Source organism: Nestor notabilis, unplaced genomic scaffold (genome assembly GCF_000696875.1).
Source record: "Nestor notabilis isolate BGI_N333 unplaced genomic scaffold, ASM69687v1 scaffold7240, whole genome shotgun sequence".
NCBI classification, from domain to species: domain Eukaryota; kingdom Metazoa; phylum Chordata; class Aves; order Psittaciformes; family Psittacidae; genus Nestor; species Nestor notabilis.
In genome coordinates this window covers 1-22,808 of record NW_009910572.1, presented here as the reverse complement: position 1 = coordinate 22,808, position 22,808 = coordinate 1, and the positions used below count along the sequence as shown (strand labels likewise).

Below are 22,808 nucleotides of genomic sequence, written 5' to 3'. Positions count from 1 at the left end.
GCTCTACGCGCCCCCGCGGTGCCGCCCGTCCCGGCGCAGGGTGAGCCGCGGGCTCCGCTTCCTCGCAGGTGCTCAGCATGCCCAGGGTAACGCTGAACGGCATCACGGTGGACTTCCCCTTCCAGCCCTATGCCTGCCAGGAGGCGTACATGGCCAAGGTGCTGGAGTGCCTGCAGAAGGTGAGTGCCGCCTTGCCTGGCGGCTGTACGGTTCCGTTGCTCCCACTGTTCCATCGCTAACCATAACAAGTGACCTCTCTAAAAAGGGGTTGCCACAATTTGCTTTCCCTCTGTCCATACACCGCTGCTTCCAGATCGGCTCTGACCTTCTTTCACCTCTAGTTTTACTTTCCTCTCTAGTTACCCAGCCCCAGGCGTGTGCAGGTGGCAGTCAGTGGAAGTGTAGATAGGATATTTCTGCCTCATTGGGAAAGGGAAGAGAAGCAAAGCAAGCAGCCCTTTGCTCACACAGCTTGTGCTTTGCTCTCTGGGCTTTCAAAGAGTCACAGAATCCTAGAATCCCAGGTTGGCAGGCACGTCAGGGACCATCTAGTCCAACGTTTCTAGGCAAACCAGGACCTAGACTAGATGTCCCAGCACCCCGTCCAATTGAATCCTAAAAGTGTCCAATCTTGGAGAATCCACCACTTCCCTGGGGAGATTATTTCAGTGGCTGATGGCCTCAGTGTGAAAAGTTCCTCTAGTGTCCAACCAGAATCACCCCAGGAGTAACCTGGGCCCATCATCCCATATCTTTTCCATGGGACTCCTTGTAAAAAGGGAGTCTCTGTCTTTGTATCCACCTTTTAGACACTGGAACATGGAATAAGGTCTCCGATGAGCCTATCTCCTCTAGTCTGAAAAAGCCCAGCTCTCTCAGCCCTTCTGCACATGGTTGCCCAGTCCTTGGATCATCTTTGTGGCCCTTCTCTTTACCCTCTCCAGCCTTCCCACATCTCTTTTGTATAGCAGGGGCCAAAACTGAATGCAGTATTCCAGGTGTGGCCTGACAAGCGCTGAGTAGAGTGGGATAATGATATCTCCGTCTCTGCAGGTGATGCCCGTGTCGATGTTCCCCACATTCTGTTGGCTTTCTTGGCCACAGCTGCACACAGTTCACTGCTATTGAGCTTGTGCCCTTCCCACAGAGCTGCTCCCAGCTGGGCAGCTCCCAGCTTGTGCTGCACTCCTGGATTGTGCTTACCCAGGTGAAAGACCTTACACTGGTCCCTGTTGAACTTCCTGAAGTTCCTGTTGGCCCACTCTTCCAGCCCATCCAGGTCGTGTGCAGGGTGGCTCTCCCTTCCAAAGTGTCTTCTTCCCCCCTCAGTTTGGTGTCATTGCAAACTTCTTCAGGGTACACTTGATCCCAGCATCCGGATCACTGTATGTCGTGGTTTAAACCCAGCTGGTAACCAAGTACCACGCAGCCGCTCGCTCCCAAATCTCCAAGTTACTCATTTGTTCCCTTTTTGTTTCTCTCCAACAAAGAAGGTAAATGGCATTTTGGAGAGCCCCACAGGCACAGGGAAGACCCTCTGCCTGCTGTGTTCCACGCTGGCGTGGCGGGAACACTTTAAAGATGCCATCTCAGCCCGCAAGATTGCGCAGCAACTGAATGGGGTGGAACTCTTCCCAGAGAGATCCCTGTCGTCCTGGGGCAATGCTGACGCCGATGCTGATATCCCAAGTAAGTGCTGTCATTCTCATCCTCAGCAGGGGCCATACAGGAATGTTAATGAACACTTATCGACTATAATAACTGTCGTTGTAAAAGTCATGGAGCAGTTGTTTAGCAGCTGAAGCACAGTTTCATAGTTTTATAGATTTTAAGTGTTCCATGTATTTTTAATTGTTTCTTAAACATTAGAAACTCACTTACCTCATTTTCTGTGTGAATAGTTAGATGACAAAATTTCTTGCTGTCTCTACAAGCAAACTGTTACCATAGTACCAGCTGGGAAGGGAAGCTAATAATATCTCCAGTTCTTCTTCCTGTGTTAATAATGGTTTTCTGCCTTTTTTTTTTTTCTCTCCTCTGTTTGGCAGTTTATTACACTGACATCCCCAAAATAATTTATGCCTCCAGAACTCACTCACAACTCACACAGGTCATTAATGAGTTAAAGAACACAGTCTACAGGTAAATATGATTTAGGATAATGTTTCCGTTCAAAGGAAAGATGGAGAAACCCATCTGATTTAATTATTGCTTGAGTTTATGTGGATGCATGTATGAAAAAATGATACCCAGTGAAATGCAGTTCTCTTAACGTGCATGTGTAGAACCTGGATTTCTTTGTTGTTGGGTTTGGTTTTTTTCACAGCTTCTCTTATTTCCTTTAAACATAGAATTGCCTGAATTTGGTCTGGTTTTGGTCCTCCATACATTTAGTTATAAATTACCTTTTGTCTTTCATGTTTCCTAGGGCATTTCTTTAAGGCAGTGGGAAGCCTTTACAAAATCTAATTCCTTAGGCTGATAAATCTATTAAGAACTGCGTGGTTTTGGTGTACCAATGTCTCAGTTTTCAGGTGGTGACTTGCCAGTGCGTTGTCTGAGCTCTTTGAACAGGCAGCAATCATTTGTTTACATGTTTCTTGTACAGATATATTCTACCCAGCCTGTACACGCACAACTCTGTTCTTCTTTCTTGTCTTACTTTTCACCTCAGTTTTGTGCATTTTGTTTGAACAGGCCCAAGATCTGTGTTTTGGGTTCCAGAGAACAGCTTTGCATCCATCCTGAAGTGAAACGACAAGAGAGCAACCACATGCAGGTGAGATCAGAGCTTTTAAAGCATGCACAGTGGGAATGTGGAGGGGTTTTGTCCTGGTGGATGGTGTAATGCTAAGATGACTCTTTTGAAAAGTATTAGTGGCAAGATATAACAGAATTTCCTCTGGGCATCTGAGTGTCCTGTTGCATAGAGCCTTACTCTTAGGGTGGACAGAAGACCACATGATTTTAAACTTAAGAACCATGATTAGCATTTATTCATTAACTGGTATAACAGAAAACTAAGAGCTCTTCCCTCCTTAACATGCTTTAGGCCATGCTAACCTTGGCTAAAATGCACTGTTGTTTTACAGATCTACATGTGCCGAAAAAAAGTGATGGCTCGTGCTTGTCATTTCTATAACAATGTGGAAGGTGAGTTTGGTTGTGGAAGTAAAGCCCTCATTTTTGGAGAGGGAGAGGTTTGCTGGGCAGGTACAGAAGTTTGGGGGAGTTGCCTCTGTGTGTGTGTGTGTGTTTTTTCTCCATGTTGATGTCTTTCAAGAATGAAACGTTCGGAAGTGGATGACTCTGATGATCAGGGAAACAACAAATCTTGTGATCTCTTTACCTAAGCTTGTGGTTGTAACTTCAATTTTCACAGAAAAGAGTACAGAGAAAGAGCTGATGAACTCAATCATGGATATCGAAGACTTGGTTAAAAATGGAAACAAGCACAGGTAAGTGATCCCCTGACCTTCCCCCTCCCTTCTGAAAATAGTGAAAACTATTTCTCTGCTCATTTTCTTTAATACCTTGGTATGAACTTGACAAACACTGAAGTAGTAGAATGGTGATGAGAGCAAAGTGAAGCAGCTAAATATGGTGCAGAGACAGCTTCCAACAAAATCATGTATGCACCGAACTTCTGTTACCGCAGTTTTCATCATACAGATCGGAGTCAGGCTCACCAATATTTTATTTCTCACTTGAGCACAGGCTACCAACATCATCTGACATGACAAATGATAGTGCAGTTCTGTTTCTGATCTGAGAGGCTGAGGTGACTGATTTGCTGAGATAAAGTAGTCTAATGCAGCATCTGCATGTAGCCTAAAGAGATGAAATGAAAATGCAGTAATGAAATGCCACTCTTTCATTTATTCTTCCTTTCCTTTGTTGAGCTGCACGGATATTATTTTCTGCACTTTTATTTGCTTCTGTGAACAGAGATAACCACCTGCCCTAAAATAAAACAAGCCAGCTTCAACTTCTTAAAAAGATGATTAGAAAACCCTTGAGCATATGAAACATCGTGAATGTTGAATGCACTTTTGATATTTCTGCAAGTCTTACTTTATAGTTTGTACTTCTTCTTTTTTTAAACAGAGCTTGTCCTTATTATCTCTCTCGAAGCCTGAAGCAGCAAGCAGATATTATTTTTATGCCTTACAACTATTTGCTAGACTCAAAGGTAACATATATCTTTGCTTTTAAATGCAGTTGTATTTCTATTTACCATACCTTGTCTTTTAGCAGATTAGCTATGAAGAACTGATGCACAGTGAACGCATTATGGGTTCTAATCAAACCCCAGTTCAAATTCGGAACCATAGAGGATGACATTTTGTGGGTTTCTCTGTGAAGTTCTTTCCCACAGTTAAGAAATACTTTAGTTTTCCCTCGAGGTCTTGCTGGTTTTATAGAATTTGCTTTGCAGAAGGGGGTGCCCTTGTTGTTTGGCAGTAGTCACCTCCTGGGTACAAATCTTCTGTCACATACCACGCAGTATCTTTGCATTCATTCTGAGACGTTTTTGTTCCTGCAGCCAGCTGCAGGATTTTTAGAAGGGAACTTTTTCAGTAGAGATTGGGTATCTCTCTTGGAAATAATTGCTGGCTTTGTGGGGGACAAAAAAGCTGTTCCAATAAGTTGTCCATATTTCATGGATAGGAAATGAAGCCTTTGAAGACTGTTGAGGAAACATATCTGCTGACAGCTTTGTGCAACTTGGAGTAATTAATGAAGTGTAAAAGCCAGATTACATCCCACTCCACTGCTACAAAAGGCAGAAAGACCAAATGTTTAATAAGTTAAGAAATAAAATCAGATTAAGTGGCCTTTGTCCATTCTCTCATTCTCTTTTTCATCTTCAGAGCCGCAGAGCGCACAACTTGGACCTGAAGGGGACTGTGGTAATACTTGATGAAGCTCACAATGTGGTAAGTTGTTTCTGGTCTGTTGCCACTTCTCAAACAGTTAAAGCTTTGTAGGTTAATCAACAGTCCTTTGACACTACCATGACTTTTTACAAGGTGATAGCTTCTTCCTGAAGGTGGAGATCCACCTTCAGCACCTTATGAGGGTGCTGCTTTTCTTGTTTGGAGAGTTCTCTTCCAGGGTGAAAGAAATCATGGAAGATCCATGCTTGAAGCTCAGCTGCATCAGCTGTTAAGTGCTGCACTTTAGGTGTTCATAAAATGTCCTCTGGCCTGAGCTGGGGGTCAGAAATGAAATCAACTTTGGTCATCTGGACTTCTTCACCTCTGAAGCTGCCTGAGCACATTGCACCCTAAGCAGTCCAAATAATGCTTCTGTTCCTTATATTTTAGGAGAAGTTGTGTGAGGAGTCATCTTCTTTTGACTTGACACCCTATGATTTGGCTTCAGCAATAGATGCCGTGGATGTTGTACTGGAAGAACAAGCCAAATTTTTAATGAAATAAATGCTGAGTTCAATATGGAGTTGGCCTGTTCAGGTGTGTTGACAACCACAAACCATTGTTTCACTGCGATTATTGGGTGCTACTACCAAGAACTGGAAAATAACTTTTCCTTATGGCTTTAACCTGCCAGAGGGAGATTTAGATTAGATATTAGGAAAAAAAATCTTCCCTGTGAGGATGCTGAGGTGCTGGCACAGGGTGCCCAGAGAAGCTGTGGCTGCCCCATCCCTGGCAGTTTTCAAGGCCAGGCTGGACACAGGGCCTTGGAGCAACCTGCTCTAGTGGAAGGTGTCCCTGCCCGGGGCAGGGGTTGGAAATGGGTGAGCTTTAAGGTCCCTTCCAAACCAAACCATTGATTCTAGGAGCTTCTAGGACATTGATTATTGTTATTTAGTTATCACTGCCAGACAAACATGAAAACGTTTGGCCAAACAAATATGGCATGAGGGGTCACGAGAGAGAATGGTGAGCGGAATACAGAGTATGTCTTCCCATACACACGGTTCTAGCCTTCATATCCACACTTTTTGCAAAGACATAAAGAAACTGGGAATGAAAGAGACATGTAACATCCTTTTTTAAATCTTTCCTTTCTTCAACAGGACTGAACATGGAACTTGAAGATATAGCAAAGATAAAGAGTAAGGTTATTTTTTGTGTCCTTGAAAATTGTTATTGAAACAGTTTCAGAAGGTAAATGGGGTTCATGTAGCATTTCTGCAGACAGTGCTTGTAACAGGGTAATTAATGGAAGCTTAAGTTGTCTCTTTTTTTCTGGACCCTTTGTGGAATGCTTAATTATAGTATTTTCCCAAGCAGATGAGTGATTTAGCAGATGAGTAAGTTGCTTCCTTTTTTGCTAGAAGTTCCCTTGGTTTCTAATGTTGTTGGTGTGCTGCAATTGCATTAATTGCATCATTCTGCTGTGAGAACATGATGCTACGTAAGTCAGTAGCAAGAGCTCAAGCTGTCTCATGCTTACGAAGCATTTCCAAGAACAACTTTCTCTATCTATAGAGAAGAGTTTAACATTTAGCTGATAACTTTAGCTTACCTAAGAATTGAGGTCATGGAAGTTCTTAAAGTTGAATATGAATATTTAGAGGTGAGACCTAGGAAAGTGGTTTTGCTTTGCTTACAGAATCAAGCAGCTAGGCTGCTGCCTTTGATAACAGCCTTAGTAATAAAGTACATTTGAAAAAGAGGCTTGGATGTGTCCCAGAAATGAGTTTCTGCGAATTCCAACTTTTTTCTCTTTTGGTTCTCTTAAAGAAATTCTCCTTCAGCTCGAAAGTACCATTGATGCAGTGGAGCTGCCACCGAATGATAGTGGAGTCACCAAAGAGGGAAGGTAAATTCTCATTAATATATCTACATGTTAAAAGTACAGCAGGTTCTAGACCCAGGTGAAACTGGGTCAGCTGTTAGGATAGGCAAGCACTATTCCAGTTCAAGATTCTGGGTTTCCTGAAATCTTCTTTCTGTTATAATCCTTATTTCTGATGGAACTCCATGTTTCAGAAGTGGAAAATCCAATGCTGTGTTTATGGCTATCATGTAGCCTGAACTGAAAGAAGCTCCTCACTGGGCTTCTTTCAGTTTTGCATCATGATTTAAACAGAGGTACCAGTGCTGCAGTGATTTGGTTTGAGGTACGTCAGAGCTTTGTAAATCTATTTCTAAACCAAAGCATATTGTATGTTGTAAAAAAAAAAAAAAAAGAAAAAAAAAGAAAGAAAGGGAAATTGAATGCAAATTGTTTCTAAACGAATGTGTGTTGTAGAGAAATCATGGAAGATGTGCAGGATGTGGTCAGTGTGCTTTCTGTCACGTCAATATTGTCTCTATTTATAACCAAATACTTCTTTTTCCTGTAAAGTCATCTTTCTCATGGAGACAAGAACATAATTTGCTATTAGATGGTGAAATTGTTGTCAGAAAAGAGTAACAGTAATTGTGCCCACCATTATTTCCAGCGTTTTCCCATTTGTGCTTTTTCTTTGTGCATTGCAGCTACATCTTTGATCTGTTTGCAGAGGCCCAAATAACATTCCAGACCAAATCCTCACTCCTGGATTCACTGGAGCAGATTTTACAGTATCTTTCAGGCCGTAAGTGTGAATTTGTTAGTTGTTCCACTCAGACTTTTGGCTGTAGTGCAAGTAAGTGGTATTCTGCATTGGCTGGGGAGAGGAGGAGAAAGGCTTCTTTAAGATTTAAATCATAAAGCTTTTCAAAGCTAAAATCTGACCCTGAGGACCTGTGTCTTTTCATTAAGACTTGCTGCAAGGTCCAATTCTCATCATCAGTGTATGCTGCATGTTCTTTTAAGTGCTCCTCTAGTCACTCTTCACTCATACTAGAAGCTTGGAGGTGGTTGTGAAGGGCTGTTTATAGCTATGGCAAAGGTTAGTTTGGCTCTCTGTGTAAATAGTCAGTTTGCTATTCTTTTTTAATGAGACTAGTATTAGTTGTGCAAGCTTTTGAAAGCACAAGTTTAATCGTGCTTTTCTGTTTTCTTTATCTGCTTTCCATTTTTAATGTAGAAGAGTCTTCAGTTTATGTAATTATCTTGGTGACAGCTTCCCAATGCATCAGAGGAATGAAGCTGCCTTTGGAATGCCAGTTTTAACATTTCTGATTGAATAATGATGGAAAAACTTGAAATAATTTATTTGTTTCAGATAATATTTTCATGTCATTGCATTCAGTGTTGTGCTGCTCAGATGAGAGACGAATATATACAAATGGATGTAGATGTGTGTTGTAAAAGTAATTGTGTTATTCTCTCTAGGTCCTGGGATATTTGTCAATACGTCTGGATTGCATAAGCTCTCGGATATTATCCAGGTAAATGATGCTGCTTCTATATGCACCTGAAGGATGGAAGAGTTGGTTTAAAAAGTATGGAAAGACGTTGGATCCATTTTGTTCTTGACTGTATGTACACTTGTGCAGCGATGGAAGTTTGTGGGGTTTTGAGGAGAAAACTGCTGTGTAATGGGATGTTCTACTTTGATTTTTACCCAGGTTGTTTTACAGTTCTGATCTCCCTTTTTGGAGATAACTTGATTAAAATTTGTCTGGTTTTAACCTCCACAAGGTGGAGCTGGGTTATTGAGCTGTTCACTTCTGAGCAGCAATATTGGGGAATATGGGACCTCATGAAATAACAGGATTGGCCAAAGAGAAAAAAAAACCCAAACAAACAAAATGTAATTTAAATGTATTTCATTCATTTGGTTATTAAATTAAGGGATCTGTAAAACAAAAATCTTTAGTGCCACAGGAACTAGTGGTGACTTGTGGGTGTCCTCATGGTTCTGTCAGTCCTCTCTCTGGTATGTACCTGCAAAACAAGGATTGTGAAAAACTTGGGCACCATAAAATTAGAAGGTACAGTGGGCCAGTGGCCTGAAATTCCCTCTGAAGCTGACCAAAGCTCTAATATTCTTGACTGAGACTGAAAAAATGGGAAATATTTGGACAGTTTAAAGTTCAAGCAAAAGAGCATCTCAGCCATAGTGTCACATATTGGGAAATATGCTGGCCCTTGGGATTATGTTCAGTATTCCCAGAATTTGGTGGTTACAGTTACTGGGAGTCAGATTGAATTAGACCTGTTCCTCACAGTGGAGTAAGACCTTCACAAATATTTGTGGGTGTTTTTGGATCAAAAAGATCTCTTCCCCTCCGTCTTTAGTAAGTGAGTGATAATAAGGATGACATTTTAATGTGTGTTAATCATTGCTTTTCTGTCTTTGATGATTATTTCTTTTTTTAATTAAAAATTATAATTCAGCCACTGATGCAAAAAATTCCATGGCATTAAAGCCTGGAATTTCTGTAAAATAAAGTCTGTCTTGGCTGGCAATGTTCAGTCACGTTATAGAGTTCTCTGGTTTCGTTCTACTCACTGGTAGCCTGCCTAATAGATCAGCTGCCAGTCTCTTTCAGAGATCTTTGACACAGATATTTCTTCTGGAATACATGCTGCTCACAAATGCAATCTGTGCTTCCAGGAAGCACTGGAATGTCAAAGGTGAAAAACAATGGGCACACAGGCAGGAGGAGAGTAAAATCTATTTAAGAGCAAAAATGAGGGAGAACATAGCAATTCGCTTTATCTGAAGAGTGTCCAGCTCTGCATTTGGCAGCAGCAAATGAACTCTTTTTTTTCCTTCCTCAATATTCTTGCTCATTTCAATTGTTCATTATTGTTCTTTTTTGTCTAAGGATTTACATGCTATCTTAGCTTCATTGTGAATCTTTGTCTAGAATTGGAATTGAATAGAAAAGGATAATCTTTATAATTTAAAATTGGTTAAAGGCCAAGACTTAGTAATGAAAACAAGCTGGTTATAAATTAATATTTTCTTCTTCCTTTAGAAGAACCCTTATTAAAATATCCTTATACACCCTCTCTCTGGCTATTTTTCAGAAGTTAATATTAACAGGAATTATACTTGTGTTTTGACGGGTTGAGAACTTTCATATTGCAACCCGCTTGATATTCTTCCGAGCTCAGATAATTCCTTTTAAAAGTCTGCAGAAATCCTGTTTAGAAACGTTATCAGAAGTTACAAATAGCTGAGAACCACAGCTGTTTTCATCGACGTTGCTCTGGAATGCCGTGCTTGTGTAAGAGCATCACACTTAGTCATAAGGTATCACGTACAGAAAAGGGGACGAAGTGTAACTGGGGAGTTGATGGAAGCTTTTAATAGGTGGGCAGCTAGATATGATTACAACTTATTTATTTTCTAAGGAGGGTATTATTATTGTAGTGTGTCATGCCGGAAACATTCAAAAAGTTCTTTTACAATCAGCTGTGACTCTGAGCTCATGAATGTGTACTTTGGGTTTAACCACAGCCAGAAATCAGGAAGAGTATGAATAACATCATTTGTGTAGTTTGAATCTATTTAGATACTGGCTTGTTGGAGCAACAAGAAAGCCACGTGTTTAGCAGGAATTGCTTGTAAAGATACATTCATTCAAGATTCTCTGTCTTTATTTAGTAAGAGGAGCAAGGAGACCTGTTTGAGGTTATCCTGGCTGTAACTTTTATGGAGATGCTTCTCAGTGCAAAGCTACGTTAGGGGTTTTGCTGGAAACAGTTGTTTAATCTTTCCATTTGATTCCATCCTTTCCCAGACTGTATTCAACATCGATCCCCCAGAAGGTGCAACAGGTTTCAGGCCACATCAGTCGATATCTAAATATTATAAGGTATGGGATGCTTTGTGTTCTACATCCTTCGTTGCTGGCATTTAACGTCTCTGCTTAGTGCATCCATAGACTATCCATATGGTTAGTTGAGGATCCAAGGAAAAGGGGAGCTTCTTTTTAAAGAAACTCTAAAATGAAATTACGAAACTGCAGCAAATGTGAATCACTGAAAACTTTGATACTTGGTACTGTGTATTATATAAGAATTGATCTGTTCTTCCAATAACTTCTCTTTAGCCTATTACCAAGCAAGTGCACCAGCGCCACGGAACCTCCCCCAAACAGTCCTTTAAACTGATTTAGAGTTTGAGACCTATGAGCTGTGATATAATGAATTTTAGGAGCAGATCTGTTTTAGATAAAAGGGAACTTTCATGTTAAGTCAAAGACACTATTTCTGTTGCCAAATGAAGCAAGTCTTTCTAACACAACAGTATATTTTTTTCCTAGTCTGGGTGTTTTATTCTGGTGGACAATACCCAAATAATTGGGTTCTTTGCTCAGGGCAGTCCATGAAAAGCTGCTTCCATAAACTGACTCAAGATGGTTGAATAGTGGTGTATTTCTTTACTCCTTGTTACATATGTTATGAAAGACTGGAAACAAAATAGGGAAGACAGATGGGAAATAATACAACCTTAGTAAGACTATGAAACTGACATTAATTATGTTACTATCCTTAATATGGCTAGCTGTTTTGAGGGATGGACTGCTGGTTCATTTCTGTTGCCATCTCTAGAAAGGCTTCTGTTCTTTTCCTTTAGGTACATATTCATCTGGATGACAGCAATCAGAAGAAGAAACAAAGGACAGATCTCTGGAATTCATCATCTACAAAAAAAGGTATAGGACTCAGTCTTGGGGAGGCTTATGCAAAAACTGGGTTGCAAACTACTTGGCTGCTCCTTTCTAATTCAAATAAGAGCGAACAATTGAAGACATCTGAATCTTCATTACTTTACATATGTGAACAGGGAGTCCTCTGGCAAATTCTGCAGTGTCATTGTAGGATTCTGAGTGAGACACCACTTGTGTTATCTTAAATGTTAAAAATGACTCTGAGGAATAAAGGGCTGAACAATAACTCAGTGAAGGCACACTCCAGATCTGTCTATGTGCAAAAAAAGTATTTTAAACCCAAATGGCACAGTGGTGTTCCTATTCATAGAGCTGGAAAGTCTTAACCGCATGATTAGTATGCCTTGTTGCCATGGTCCAAGTTAAAACCATCTGTAGATGTGGGATTGGGAGAGATTTTGGTTTAACTCCACTTAGCAGAGAACCAGTTGGTGGTTTGATTGCAGGGTTTTCTTGGACATCGTCTGTAGGATGAAGAGACTTGGGATGTTACTGTTACCCCCAAGTTCTGTTTCTCTAGAACAGGGTAGGTTTTAAAGGCTTTGGGACTTTAAGTTTGAAGAATTCTAAGACAGTTTGAGGGTGTTCCTCTGCAGTTTTATGTTTCCAAGCAGTTTCTAGTGCAATTATTCCAGTGAAAGAAAATCATTTCCATTGTGGAATGGCTGCTTTTATTGGGGTAGGGAAAATTTTCAGACCAGCCCAAGAATGGGAAACCCCCCCTTCAAGACTGACGCTGAGGCTCATGGAATGTTCCGTTATCATCATACTAGCTGTGTTTGTCTGCGTAACTGTGATGTGTTAAACACAGCCTTAGTGTTGCTAAGGCTGTAATTACCTTTATCTCATATATAGCGGAGGAGTTAGAATTAGTTGTCTCATTCTGAAGCTCTGTGGTGAAGATTCATGTGATGTGCCAGAGAAATAACGCTTCATAATGTGAATTCTTAGCTAGAAAAATGCTGTGCCTGAGGGCACACTTACCTTCTCTGAGATATGATCTCTTCTTGAGCAACTCCCCAAGTTCTTCAGAGTATATTGTCACTTCTTGATAGTTTCAGTCTCAATTATACTTCTAGTCCTCCTTGTTCAACTGAGATTTGTCCCTTTCCTTGTCTTTCTCCTCCCATCTAGGAGGAAAGATGCAGATCCCTTTCCTTAAGCCTTCTTACAAGAATACTCTCCAAGGATCTTTGTAATTACCTTGTCTTGTAACTATCTACTTAATTACTCAGTTAAATGTTCTTGAGAATGTAAATATTTGGTTCACAGAAGTCCTTTTCTTAAGGACAAAAATAACATTTTTTGAAGAATGAGTTTCCATGAATTTAGTGGGTAGGCACACAGTGTCCCCTGAAATGTTCCCACAAAGATCTGTTTCTGAACAGAAGTGTGCTGCTTAGTACTCTGCCAATATTGTTTTCTTGAGATATTGCTCAATTGGAGTTTGAAGTTACAGCAATAATTCTAAGTAGGTTTTGTTAGTCATGTGCAGGAAAAGGCTGATATAAACACATCAGGTTTATTGCATAATCTGGAGGATTTATACACAAACCCAGTACAAAGCAACACAGAATTCTTTGGTGATTTTAGTAGACACATACCAATATATTCACTTTTCAAATAAAACCAGTATTTGCAAGTACTCATGCAACAGATGTATGCTGAGACTTGCGCTATATGCAAACCTCACAGAGGCCAGACCAGACTGAGCAAGTCTTCAGTTCCCTGTAGTGGCATAGCAGATTGTATGGAAATAATGCAAACCTTTTAAGAATAGCTGTTTCCAAAAAGGGTTGTGGAAATTACTCACTTGAGTATCATTCTCTACAAATGCTGGAATTTCTTAGGCTCCTGACATAAGTGACTTTGCGCCTGTATGTAGATACTTACTGATACACAGATCGTAACTGTAATTTGCACCAATTCTTAGTGTGAATTAAAGATGCAGATTCTGCCAAATTTTGGAATGTGATTCTTCTAGAATCTAGACACCATCTGGATGGATTTGCTCACATGAGATGGAAAGATAAAACTTTAGCTAAAGATAAGTGTTCTCTTGTAATCCTTAACAGTGACTCACTGGGCACATGTTAGTGGGGATTTCCTGAAACCGCCAGCTCCTTTTGGAAAGCCAGGCTTGTAATGAAGCATGGACACGTAAAAGACATGTACATGATACATATATATATTTATTTCTCTTTACTGAAACTAAACACACAAAACAGAATCAGAAACAAAAGCTAATGTTTTATTTGGCTGATCTTGTTCTTGACATAGGTGGTTGTTTCATTGACGGTCTCTGAAAGTTTTCAGCAAGACCAGCAATGTTTGACTATAAACTGCGCAATGAGAGAAATGACTGGTGTGATTTATCCATTTTTCTTTGTCCTCTCTGTTGATAATTTGTAACATGCCAGACTTTGTGTTGCGCATCTATATCCACAACACACAAAAGATTTGAGCAGAAGCTGAAACGTTGCCAGTTAACTATGGAGAAAATGAAATGTTTAGGTGAAAGGTTTATAGCTGTTGGAAATTCCTGATGGAGAAGGGGTTTCTCAAGCAAGAGCAGGATCAGAGATATATTTTACTAACTTCAGTCATTTGTCCTTCATCCCAGTATTCTACTCTTCTTCTACCATGCTTCCCGTTCAGTTGTCCCTGGCAGCGGGAAGTGAATCAGTGGATGGGGGACCAAGTAGTTTTATCTGCTCAACCCGTCTGTAACTTGCCAACAATGAGATGTGATGGTCTGTCTTTAACCATCCTTTGATTAGAAGTATAATCTGTTTCAGGTGCAAGGCAGCAATGACCTTTAAAACTATGTTTTGAATGGGCATAGCAGTAAAATCTGAGAAGGACCAAAGCAGAACATACCATGTGTCTGGAACTTTGCCTTCAGCTGCTGGCCAGTTTACTTTCAGGAGTTCAGATGTAATATGCTATTTGAAAGTCATATTCTAATTTTTCCACTAACAGACTTGCTTCTTAGTGTTTTCTCCTTATTTGATACAGAAAAGACCTTAAGCTACTGGTGTTTCAGCCCTGGCTACAGCATGCATGAACTTGTTCGACAAGGAGTCAGGACAATTATCCTTACTAGTGGGACACTCTCCCCCCTCTCATCATTTACAATGGAAATGCAGATGTAAGTACCTAGATGAGTGAACAGGCCATTACTGGAAATGCATGACCTGCTCTCATGATTTTAGATTTTATATGTGGATTTGTGAGTGTTCTGGACTGACAAACCGTAGGGAATCACATGATGAGTATGGCTGGGATGTCACTTCTGTGTTTCTTTAGCCCTTTTCCTGTTCGCTTGGAGAATCCTCATGTTATCGGTAAACACCAGCTCTGGGTTGGGATCATTTCTAAGGGACCTGATGGAACTGTGCTGACTTCTACCTATGAAAGAAGGTAATAAACTTCCACGTGGAATTCTGAGTTCTGACACTTTGGGTTCTGCTTACAGGAGGATGCTAGTGAAATAAGTGGTCTCTGTAGTTCTCTTCCTGGATAAGCACTGTGCTGAGTAACGCCACGCTTTAACTACTAGCGTTAAGAACTGAGAACTGGAGGGCTGGAAGGGATTAAATGCCAGGGCACAGAGTGCACTGAAGTCCTTAACAACCAGACTCTCTTTTACCTCTGCGTTGCTTCCTTAAGGAAAATATATCCAAATGTTTGTCAACAAGCTTTCATCATCATTTTGCTTGCTTTTCTCTAGTATTTCTTCATTTTGCTTGGGTCTTTCTGGTCTTCAGTACTTCTGGTGCCAGCAAAGAAGGCCAAAACTTGACTTTATTGTGTATTGACTTCCTTGTGCAATATGATGATCTCATTGGCATCTCTGCATACGATTTTAGAAGTCAGTTTCATGCTTTGGTGCACATGGCAGAAGGTCCTTTGCTTGCCACGTCTCTGCAGTTACTAAAGAGAGGTATCACAGGGATGCTAGAACCGTGTCTAGGGGTGTGATCCTTCTGTAGTGTTTTGAAATGAGAATCAGTTCCTTGTGTATGATACACGTGTTCTTCTATTTAACTTTCTTCAGATCATTTTTCAGTCTGTCTCGATTTCAGCATCATAGAGAAAGCTCTGGCTAAGAATTCCAGGGTTTAGCCTGCTGCAGACATGACTTACTCATCTTTAGGAATACAGAAAAATAGATCTCAAAGAGCTTTTACTGGGGAAAAAACACCAAATCAGAGCAGGGGAATGCCAGATGTTCCACAGAACTGGAAAAGGGCTCAGCAATAGTAATTGATTTTACAGAGAATAAGTAGTCTGGAAACCCCTCAGACTGTATTTTTCACTTACAGAAGCTTAGTGTGTTGTTTCAGTCTATTTTTGAAAGGAGAAGGTTAGGGATCTCCCTTCTAGGGCTTAGAACACCTGCTTTTTTGCAGGAAGGGAATTCACAGTGTTTGCTGTGTTTTGACACTGTCTGTGTGGTGATTCTGGTATTTTTAGGTCTTGTAAAAATAAATACCTTTGGATTTATCCCTGCATATGTAAGTTTCCAGGGAAAACAGTACCTGGAATACAAGGCGCTAGACAGAAAGAACCGCAAAGACATGAGAGTACAGGTGAGTTGTCAGTCAGGGCTGGAAGGCACAGAAGTACTGCTCATTGTAGGACAGTACTTTTTCGGTCAACCCAAGAGTGATTTGCTTTGTGCCACAGGTAAGTAATAACCATGATAACCAGATTCACTCTTTTTGCCTGGCAGCTTGACCACACCTGATTCAGCAGTAATTCATTTAAACAGCTGTAATGTTAGTCAGGCTTGGCAGCATCTCCAGACTTTTTTGGCAGAGCCTTTGTTAGTATTAATCATAAAACTCAGATGCTGCCCGTTTTCACTTGCTACAGATTGATACTATTGAAACTTAGGTCATCTACAGTGCTATTAGGAAGAGTATTTAATAGTTATATGTAGTCAAGGTTTTACAAATTTTGTGTCCTTACTGTGGGTGCTTACCACAAGAAAGAGAGCAGTTGGGAGCATGGATCTGCTGTTTTAGATGAATATCACGTGTGAAGTACGTGTGAAACACACAGTATGTGTCAATATGTGTGAAATGCATAGAAAAGGAAGTACATTTATGTTACTTGATTTTTCTTTGTAGGTTTTCAGAGGATTATTTATCTTCTCTGGGGAAAACAGTTGGTAAGTGGAGTGTGTGGATTTCAAATGGGTTGTTGCATGGGACTTTAGAAGTGTCCCAGGAGGAGAAATACTAAAGAAGACTTGGTAAGACAGAGGAAGGTAAAGGATTGCATTGCGTATCTGACTGCTCTGTGGTTCTGTGTGCTTCTGTTTGCCCAGGCAGCTGCCTGCTCTGATTGGGTACAAATACGAGTCTGAGTCCTTGGCTTAATGTTTCCAAATTAGGAGTTATCTTCATTGTCAGGTGTTTGTGTGTGGGTAAAAATGGGTTTCCTAAACGCGGTCAGAAGGTGGCGCAGGCTAGAAAAGCAGCGCACGGAGATGATGCAGCCGGGCATCCTCTGTGGGGCGTTTGAGCGTCACAAGAAGTCAGTGTGATTTCTTGTGGTGTTCTTAAAGGTGCTGTCTCAAGCCCGCCCGAAGTCTGTTTGACTAGAAAAGTGTATCCTATGTGACCAGAAAACTCCTGAAAGCAGTCTTGTGGCACCTCATTCATTGCTTTGAATGTCCAGACTTCTGTGGAGAAAGTGATCTAAAAACAGATCCTGCTGACACAAGGGACAATGTGGCAGATGATGTAGTGTTTGGTGCAGCTCATAATATCTTTTATCCTGTGAACACTGCCCTTTAGAAAGCTAGTTAGGCACCTGTATTAAGGTTTATACCTTCAGGACAAGATTATTGAACTGATTTTAAAGATGTAAAGCAACTTCTAATACATGAATATGGGTGTCAAGAAAGTAGGAAAGATTTTGGAAAGAGCCATGCTGTTGTTTTGCCTCTGCAGTCTGTGTACTCCATCCCAGGATGGAAATGCCCTCAGCTACTCACTTGTCTATCTCATTGCAGGTAACCTTGTGCGAGTTGTACCAGATGGACTGTTGGTGTTCTTCCCGTCTTATCCTGTCATGGATAAGAGCCTGGAATATTGGAGAGTATGCTCATTGCTCTGCCTTTATTAGGTGTTTGGTTACATAGGTCAGGCAGTTTGTCCTTGTGCTGTCTAATCGTACTCATTAAAAATACTTTGTTAATAAGTAAATTATAAACTCTGGAAATGAAAACTCAGACTTATTTTGATCACAGTACATTGAAATGCAGTGTTGTGGCAACCAAACCCAGAAGGATCTTAATATGTTGTCTCATCTGATATGTGCTTACTTTCACATGACTCTTTCTGATGTGTTCATGGTCTGTTTAACAGGAGCATGATTTTGCTAACAGAATAGAAGAAGTGAAGCCAATGTTTGTGGAGCCCAGGAACAAAGGAAGCTTTTCAGAGGTGGATTATTTGCATTACATACCTGTAACATTTTCAGAAACTTTTTATGTTTAAATGCCTTCTCTAAGATGTGTTTGGGTTTAAAACATCCAAATTTTATCCTAGGATAAACTTGATCTTAGGACAAATTGTTATCCTAGGATAACAGTAACTAAAAAACTAGGATCCTAGTGTCACTTCACCAGTCAGAATCTCTTAATGTCCTGCAGAACGTTTCCTCCCAGCTTGTTGTGCTTTATGTCCTAAGGAACTGTGCAGTGTCCTCTTGTTTATTTATAACCATTCTCTTTGCTTCTTAGAGTAAATAATATCCTTGGATTTCTTTCCTAGTTTGCTGTTTTACTCAAGGATCTGCAGAACCACACAACAGTCCCTGTTTTACCTTTTTATCAGAAGAATCTGACATGAATCTCTTATGTTTACCCAGATGTGTTCTGGGTTTCACAGTAATGGTTTTGCTAAGCAAACGGCTTCTCACATTTGCGATTAGTCAAAGTAAAGAAAATGATGCTAAGCCAAATTAATCATATTTTACATCTTAGTGTACAAGTCAAATTTAGCCAATAGCTCTCTTCTTACGCAAAGGATAATAATGTTCCTGCTCTTGCTTAAACTTGTTTACCTTTTAGGTAATAGATGCCTACTATAATAAAGTTGTCTGTCCCAAGTCCAATGGGGCTGCTTTTTTGGCAGTATGTCGGGGGAAGGTAATGTAACTGAGAACATGTTTCATCTAAGTTCAGATTATATAGCTGATGGGGGAAAAAATCATCAATCTGGATTTCCGTACATTTCTGTTACTTGCCTGTAGTTAGATGTGGGGAGATAAAACTAAAAGAAGTAAAATGCCCCAAAGCCTTGAGGCATATATCAAGTTTATATATGCCTCATTCCTGTTTTTATTAAAGGAATATGTCTTTGAGTTCCTTAAAGGGATGAGCATCATCATACTTACATTTCCTGTTGGCTGCTCACCAAAAACTCAGCCCATTAGATGAGAAGAACTGTTTAGGAGGAGAACATTTGTAATTAAACATGTTAGAACAACACTGCTGAAAACCAGAAATATTGCTTGGCTTTAAAACATTTACATTAACTTCAGGTCCATTTGGCTTTTCATTTACACTTTCCGGTGCTGATAAATGGATTTATGATTAGCAGTGGGAATATTTGCAAAACCACAGATTACTCTTAAAGCCTTTTGCTGCTGCTTACTGCCTACCAAGAGAAGATTCAATTTCCTTTGAACCTTCAGTCCCAGTCTCCAAAGTGGCTGTCGGATCGGTGAAGGAAAGACAGAGCTCTTAGTGGTGGCACTCTTAGGTGAATGTTCCCATCCTTCCAACAGCAGTGTATTACCCTTAGAGAATAAGGTCTGTGGAGACATCATGCTTTGCAGTAACGTGCAGTTGAAGGACAGACTGTTTAGCTTGTTGAGATCAAAGAGTTAATTGTATGACTACAAAATTGGAACTGTTTGAGAAGATAAACCAAAAGACCCACGTTGTCAAAAGCTCTAAAACTAGCTCACTTCTCAGCCAGATTTCTGGTAGCTTTCCATTATTGCTTTGAAATGATTCTGTTCGTTTTTAATGTCAGAGAAGGTTTTATCATGTTCTTATCATGTCTTGTTAACAATTCAGGCTATGGAAGGTTTAAACAGAGGTATTGACTGGCATTTCAGACATCTGAATACAGCTGTTCATTGATGATGTTGGCCAAGAATATGCTTTGTCAGGGCCTCCTGGAGGAAAAAAGTTTAAAGTCCTGATATTAAAAGGAGAAAGTCTAGTTGCAGCTACGCATGTCATATTCATATGCTACGCTTGGCTAGGGGTTTAATTTAATGGAGGAAAAAGGCCAATAACTGCTGAACTGCTCTGAAATGTCGCTTCAAATCCTGTTGATAATGGGAAACACTGTCTCCTCAGGCCAGCGAGGGCTTGGATTTTGCAGACAGAAATGGCCGAGGAGTCATCATTACCGGGCTCCCGTTTCCTCCTCGTATGGAGCCCAGGGTCATTTTGAAGATGCAGTTTCTGGATGAGATGAGAAGAAGTGGGGCAGGTTCACAGGTAATACTGGGAAGCATTTCACTGTTGCCTGTTTGCAGCTTTGTGTCATTGTTTCTCCCTCTTGTCTCCATGGGTTTTGGCTTTTTGGGTCCCAGCCTGGTGGGACTATGAATATCAAAAAGTCAAAGAACTGTGGCAGGTTGTCACAAATACAGTCACTTTTAGTTAGATAGTGTTAAGGGTTCTGAATTCTCTATCCAGTGGCATGGTGTCAATCAAATAGAGGCTCAAAACCTGGTATAGTTAAAATTTCAGTCAAACTCTTTGTATATGTATTATCCATCCATCTTCTGGAGGGAATTATTTCATCCAGAAAGTGGGCAGGAGGAATTGCCTGTGCTGGCTGGTTATAAATGATATATACGTTTATATTCAAGAGCATGTAGGGACAGGACAAGGGGGAATGGCTTTAACCTGCCAGAAGGGAGATTGAGATGAGCTCTGAGGCAGAAGCTCTTCCCTGTGAGGGTGCTGAGGCGCTGGCACAGGGTGCCCAGAGAAGCTGTGGCTGCCCCATCCCTGGCAGTGTTCAAGGCCAGGTTGGACACAGGGGCTTGGAGCAACCTGCTCTAGTGGAAGGTGTCCCTGCCCGTGGCAGGGGTTGGAGCTGGAGGAGCTTTAAGCTCCCTTTCAGCTCAAACTATCTCTAATTCTATGTTTGAGGGTTTTGTGCACCATAAGTCAAACTGGTTTTGGATTTCCTCGGCTTTCGGAGATTTGTCGGTAGATCTTGCTGGGTATGATTTATTATTTCTTTAGAAATAGTGACTGTACAGCAGAGAGAATAAATTTTACCTGATAATGAATGTTAATTCTTCCTCCCACCTATTGCAGTATCTATCTGGGCGGGAGTGGTACAACCAGCAAGCTTCCCGGGCTGTTAACCAGGCTATTGGCAGGGTCATCAGACATCGCCAGGACTATGGTGCTATCTTCCTTTGTGACCAAAGGTGAAACCTGGGCTCTAGAACATAAACATACATCAACATCTTTATATCGCTTTATTTATCCTTTATCTTCTGTGTAAACATGCTGATGTTACTGTTTGGAGAAGGCTACAGTTCATAAGTAATTCAATTATTTTATATAATGGGCTATATCAATACTGCACTACTTGAGGAAAGTAATGAGATTGTGATCTTCTGCTCCCAAAATATACTGGTTTTGGAGCTGCAGGAAGAGATTAATGGTATTAAGTAGAATGGTATTAAGTAGATTAATGGTATTAAGTAGAATAAGCCAATTTGTTGAATTCCTGTTTGTAATACTGCTGGAAATTATGGATAATAACTTACAGGTTTGCATTTTCTCCATCTCTCAATTCAGAAGGCAGTCACCAGCACTGTAGTGTTTTGTGAGGAGAAAAGATTGTATTACCGAAACTAGATATCAATATAGTAATGTTCTATTGCGTTTATATCCATTAATATCAACTAATATAGTATGCATGTAATAGGCAAGAGGAGTTTAATTGATTGCCTTCAATGCTGAAGCTCAGCTTGGGACAGTGGGCACATAGTTGGACAGGGCCTTGAGCAACCTGCTCTAGTGGAAGGTGTCCCTGCCCATGGCAGGGGGTTGGAACTGGATGATCTTAAGGTCCTTTCCAGCCCTAACGATTTTGTGGTATCAACAAAGCCCTTTTCTCTTGAGTGAACTCATCACCCCGTTGTATTTACTTCACTGTTTCAATCTCTTACTGTCTTGCTGCTCATCCCTTGTCCTTTTGGACACTGATAAAGCATTTGTTTAATTCCCTTAGGCCATTGTGACAAATAATTCTCCTCTTTTCCAATCTTACACAGGTTCTCAACTGGAAATGTGAGAGGCAAGCTGCCTTCATGGGTCCGCCCCTATGTGAATGTCTATGATAACTTTGGGCATGCAGTCAGAAGTGTCTCCATCTTCTACCGTGGTGCTCAAGAATTTGTAAGTGTCTTTAAAAAGAACTCCTTATATTTTCTTGATAGTGTTGGCAACTGGGAATACTGAGCCAGGTAAGAGATGTGATGGGGTAATTTGTCACTTCTAAACACTGGAAGATTTACGGGAAAGGAGATATGCCTCATCTTTCTCCAAGAGTGAGCTGGGGCAGGATGTGTTGTCATGCTGGGCAACTCATTAGGTTAGATCACAAAAATAACTTCCTTTTCCACTTCCTTCCAAATAAACACAGCTTTTGTTGGGTGGTATGCAAATACTGGAACTGATGGTAGCATCAAAAAGCTTTCTTTCTCATCCACAGGGGGAGGGTATATGTGTGGAAGAATCAATCAAACCCTTAAATTTAAACCAAAGCTGAGTGGCATCAGTTATTGATATAGTTCACCACTGGGTCATCTTTCCCAATATGGCTTCTCTCTTAGCATTAAGAAACTTTTTCTCACTAATAGGTCCTTGATTTTAAAAAGTAATGTTATAAAAAGACTTTCTAACTGACTGGAGAAAGTCATAGGAAGAAATGGGCTGGAACCAGGATGCGGAATTCTCTGTTCCCAAAATAGAGATTAAGATTAAAACAAACACAGTTTCACATACAGACCTTCCTGGGAAATGCTTTAGCCAAATGCAAGTTGTTCAAAATATTAAGTTACAGATGGATGGGACTGGGTGACTTGGTGATCTTTTCTGGTCATAAATGAGAGTTTTGTGTTGAAGAAGAGCCATGACCTAATGAGCTTTGCCAGAGGAGCTGTGTTGCAGGGATAGTGTTTGTCGTGGTTTAAGCCCAGCCGGCA

At 40.6% G+C, this 22,808-nt stretch overlaps 1 protein-coding gene across 1 annotated transcript; it reads left to right on the top strand.

Annotated features, from left to right (window-relative positions):
- Positions 1 to 77: 77 nt before the first annotated feature.
- Positions 78 to 21,999, top strand: LOC104401520 (regulator of telomere elongation helicase 1-like; the record flags this gene model as incomplete). The annotated part of the gene is given in 25 exon segments (XM_010010678.1): positions 78 to 179; positions 1,491 to 1,689; positions 2,049 to 2,142; positions 2,698 to 2,779; positions 3,093 to 3,153; positions 3,383 to 3,458; positions 4,108 to 4,192; positions 4,875 to 4,940; positions 5,331 to 5,430; positions 5,433 to 5,477; positions 6,047 to 6,085; positions 6,717 to 6,795; positions 7,458 to 7,555; positions 8,239 to 8,294; positions 10,602 to 10,676; positions 11,441 to 11,519; positions 14,553 to 14,685; positions 14,844 to 14,957; positions 16,673 to 16,713; positions 17,563 to 17,648; positions 17,918 to 17,995; positions 18,625 to 18,702; positions 19,927 to 20,070; positions 20,905 to 21,020; positions 21,876 to 21,999. Coding segments are annotated over 25 exon segments (2,250 nt in total), but the record flags the coding sequence as incomplete, so codon positions are not given.
- Between the last annotated feature and the right edge of the window lie 809 nt (positions 22,000 to 22,808).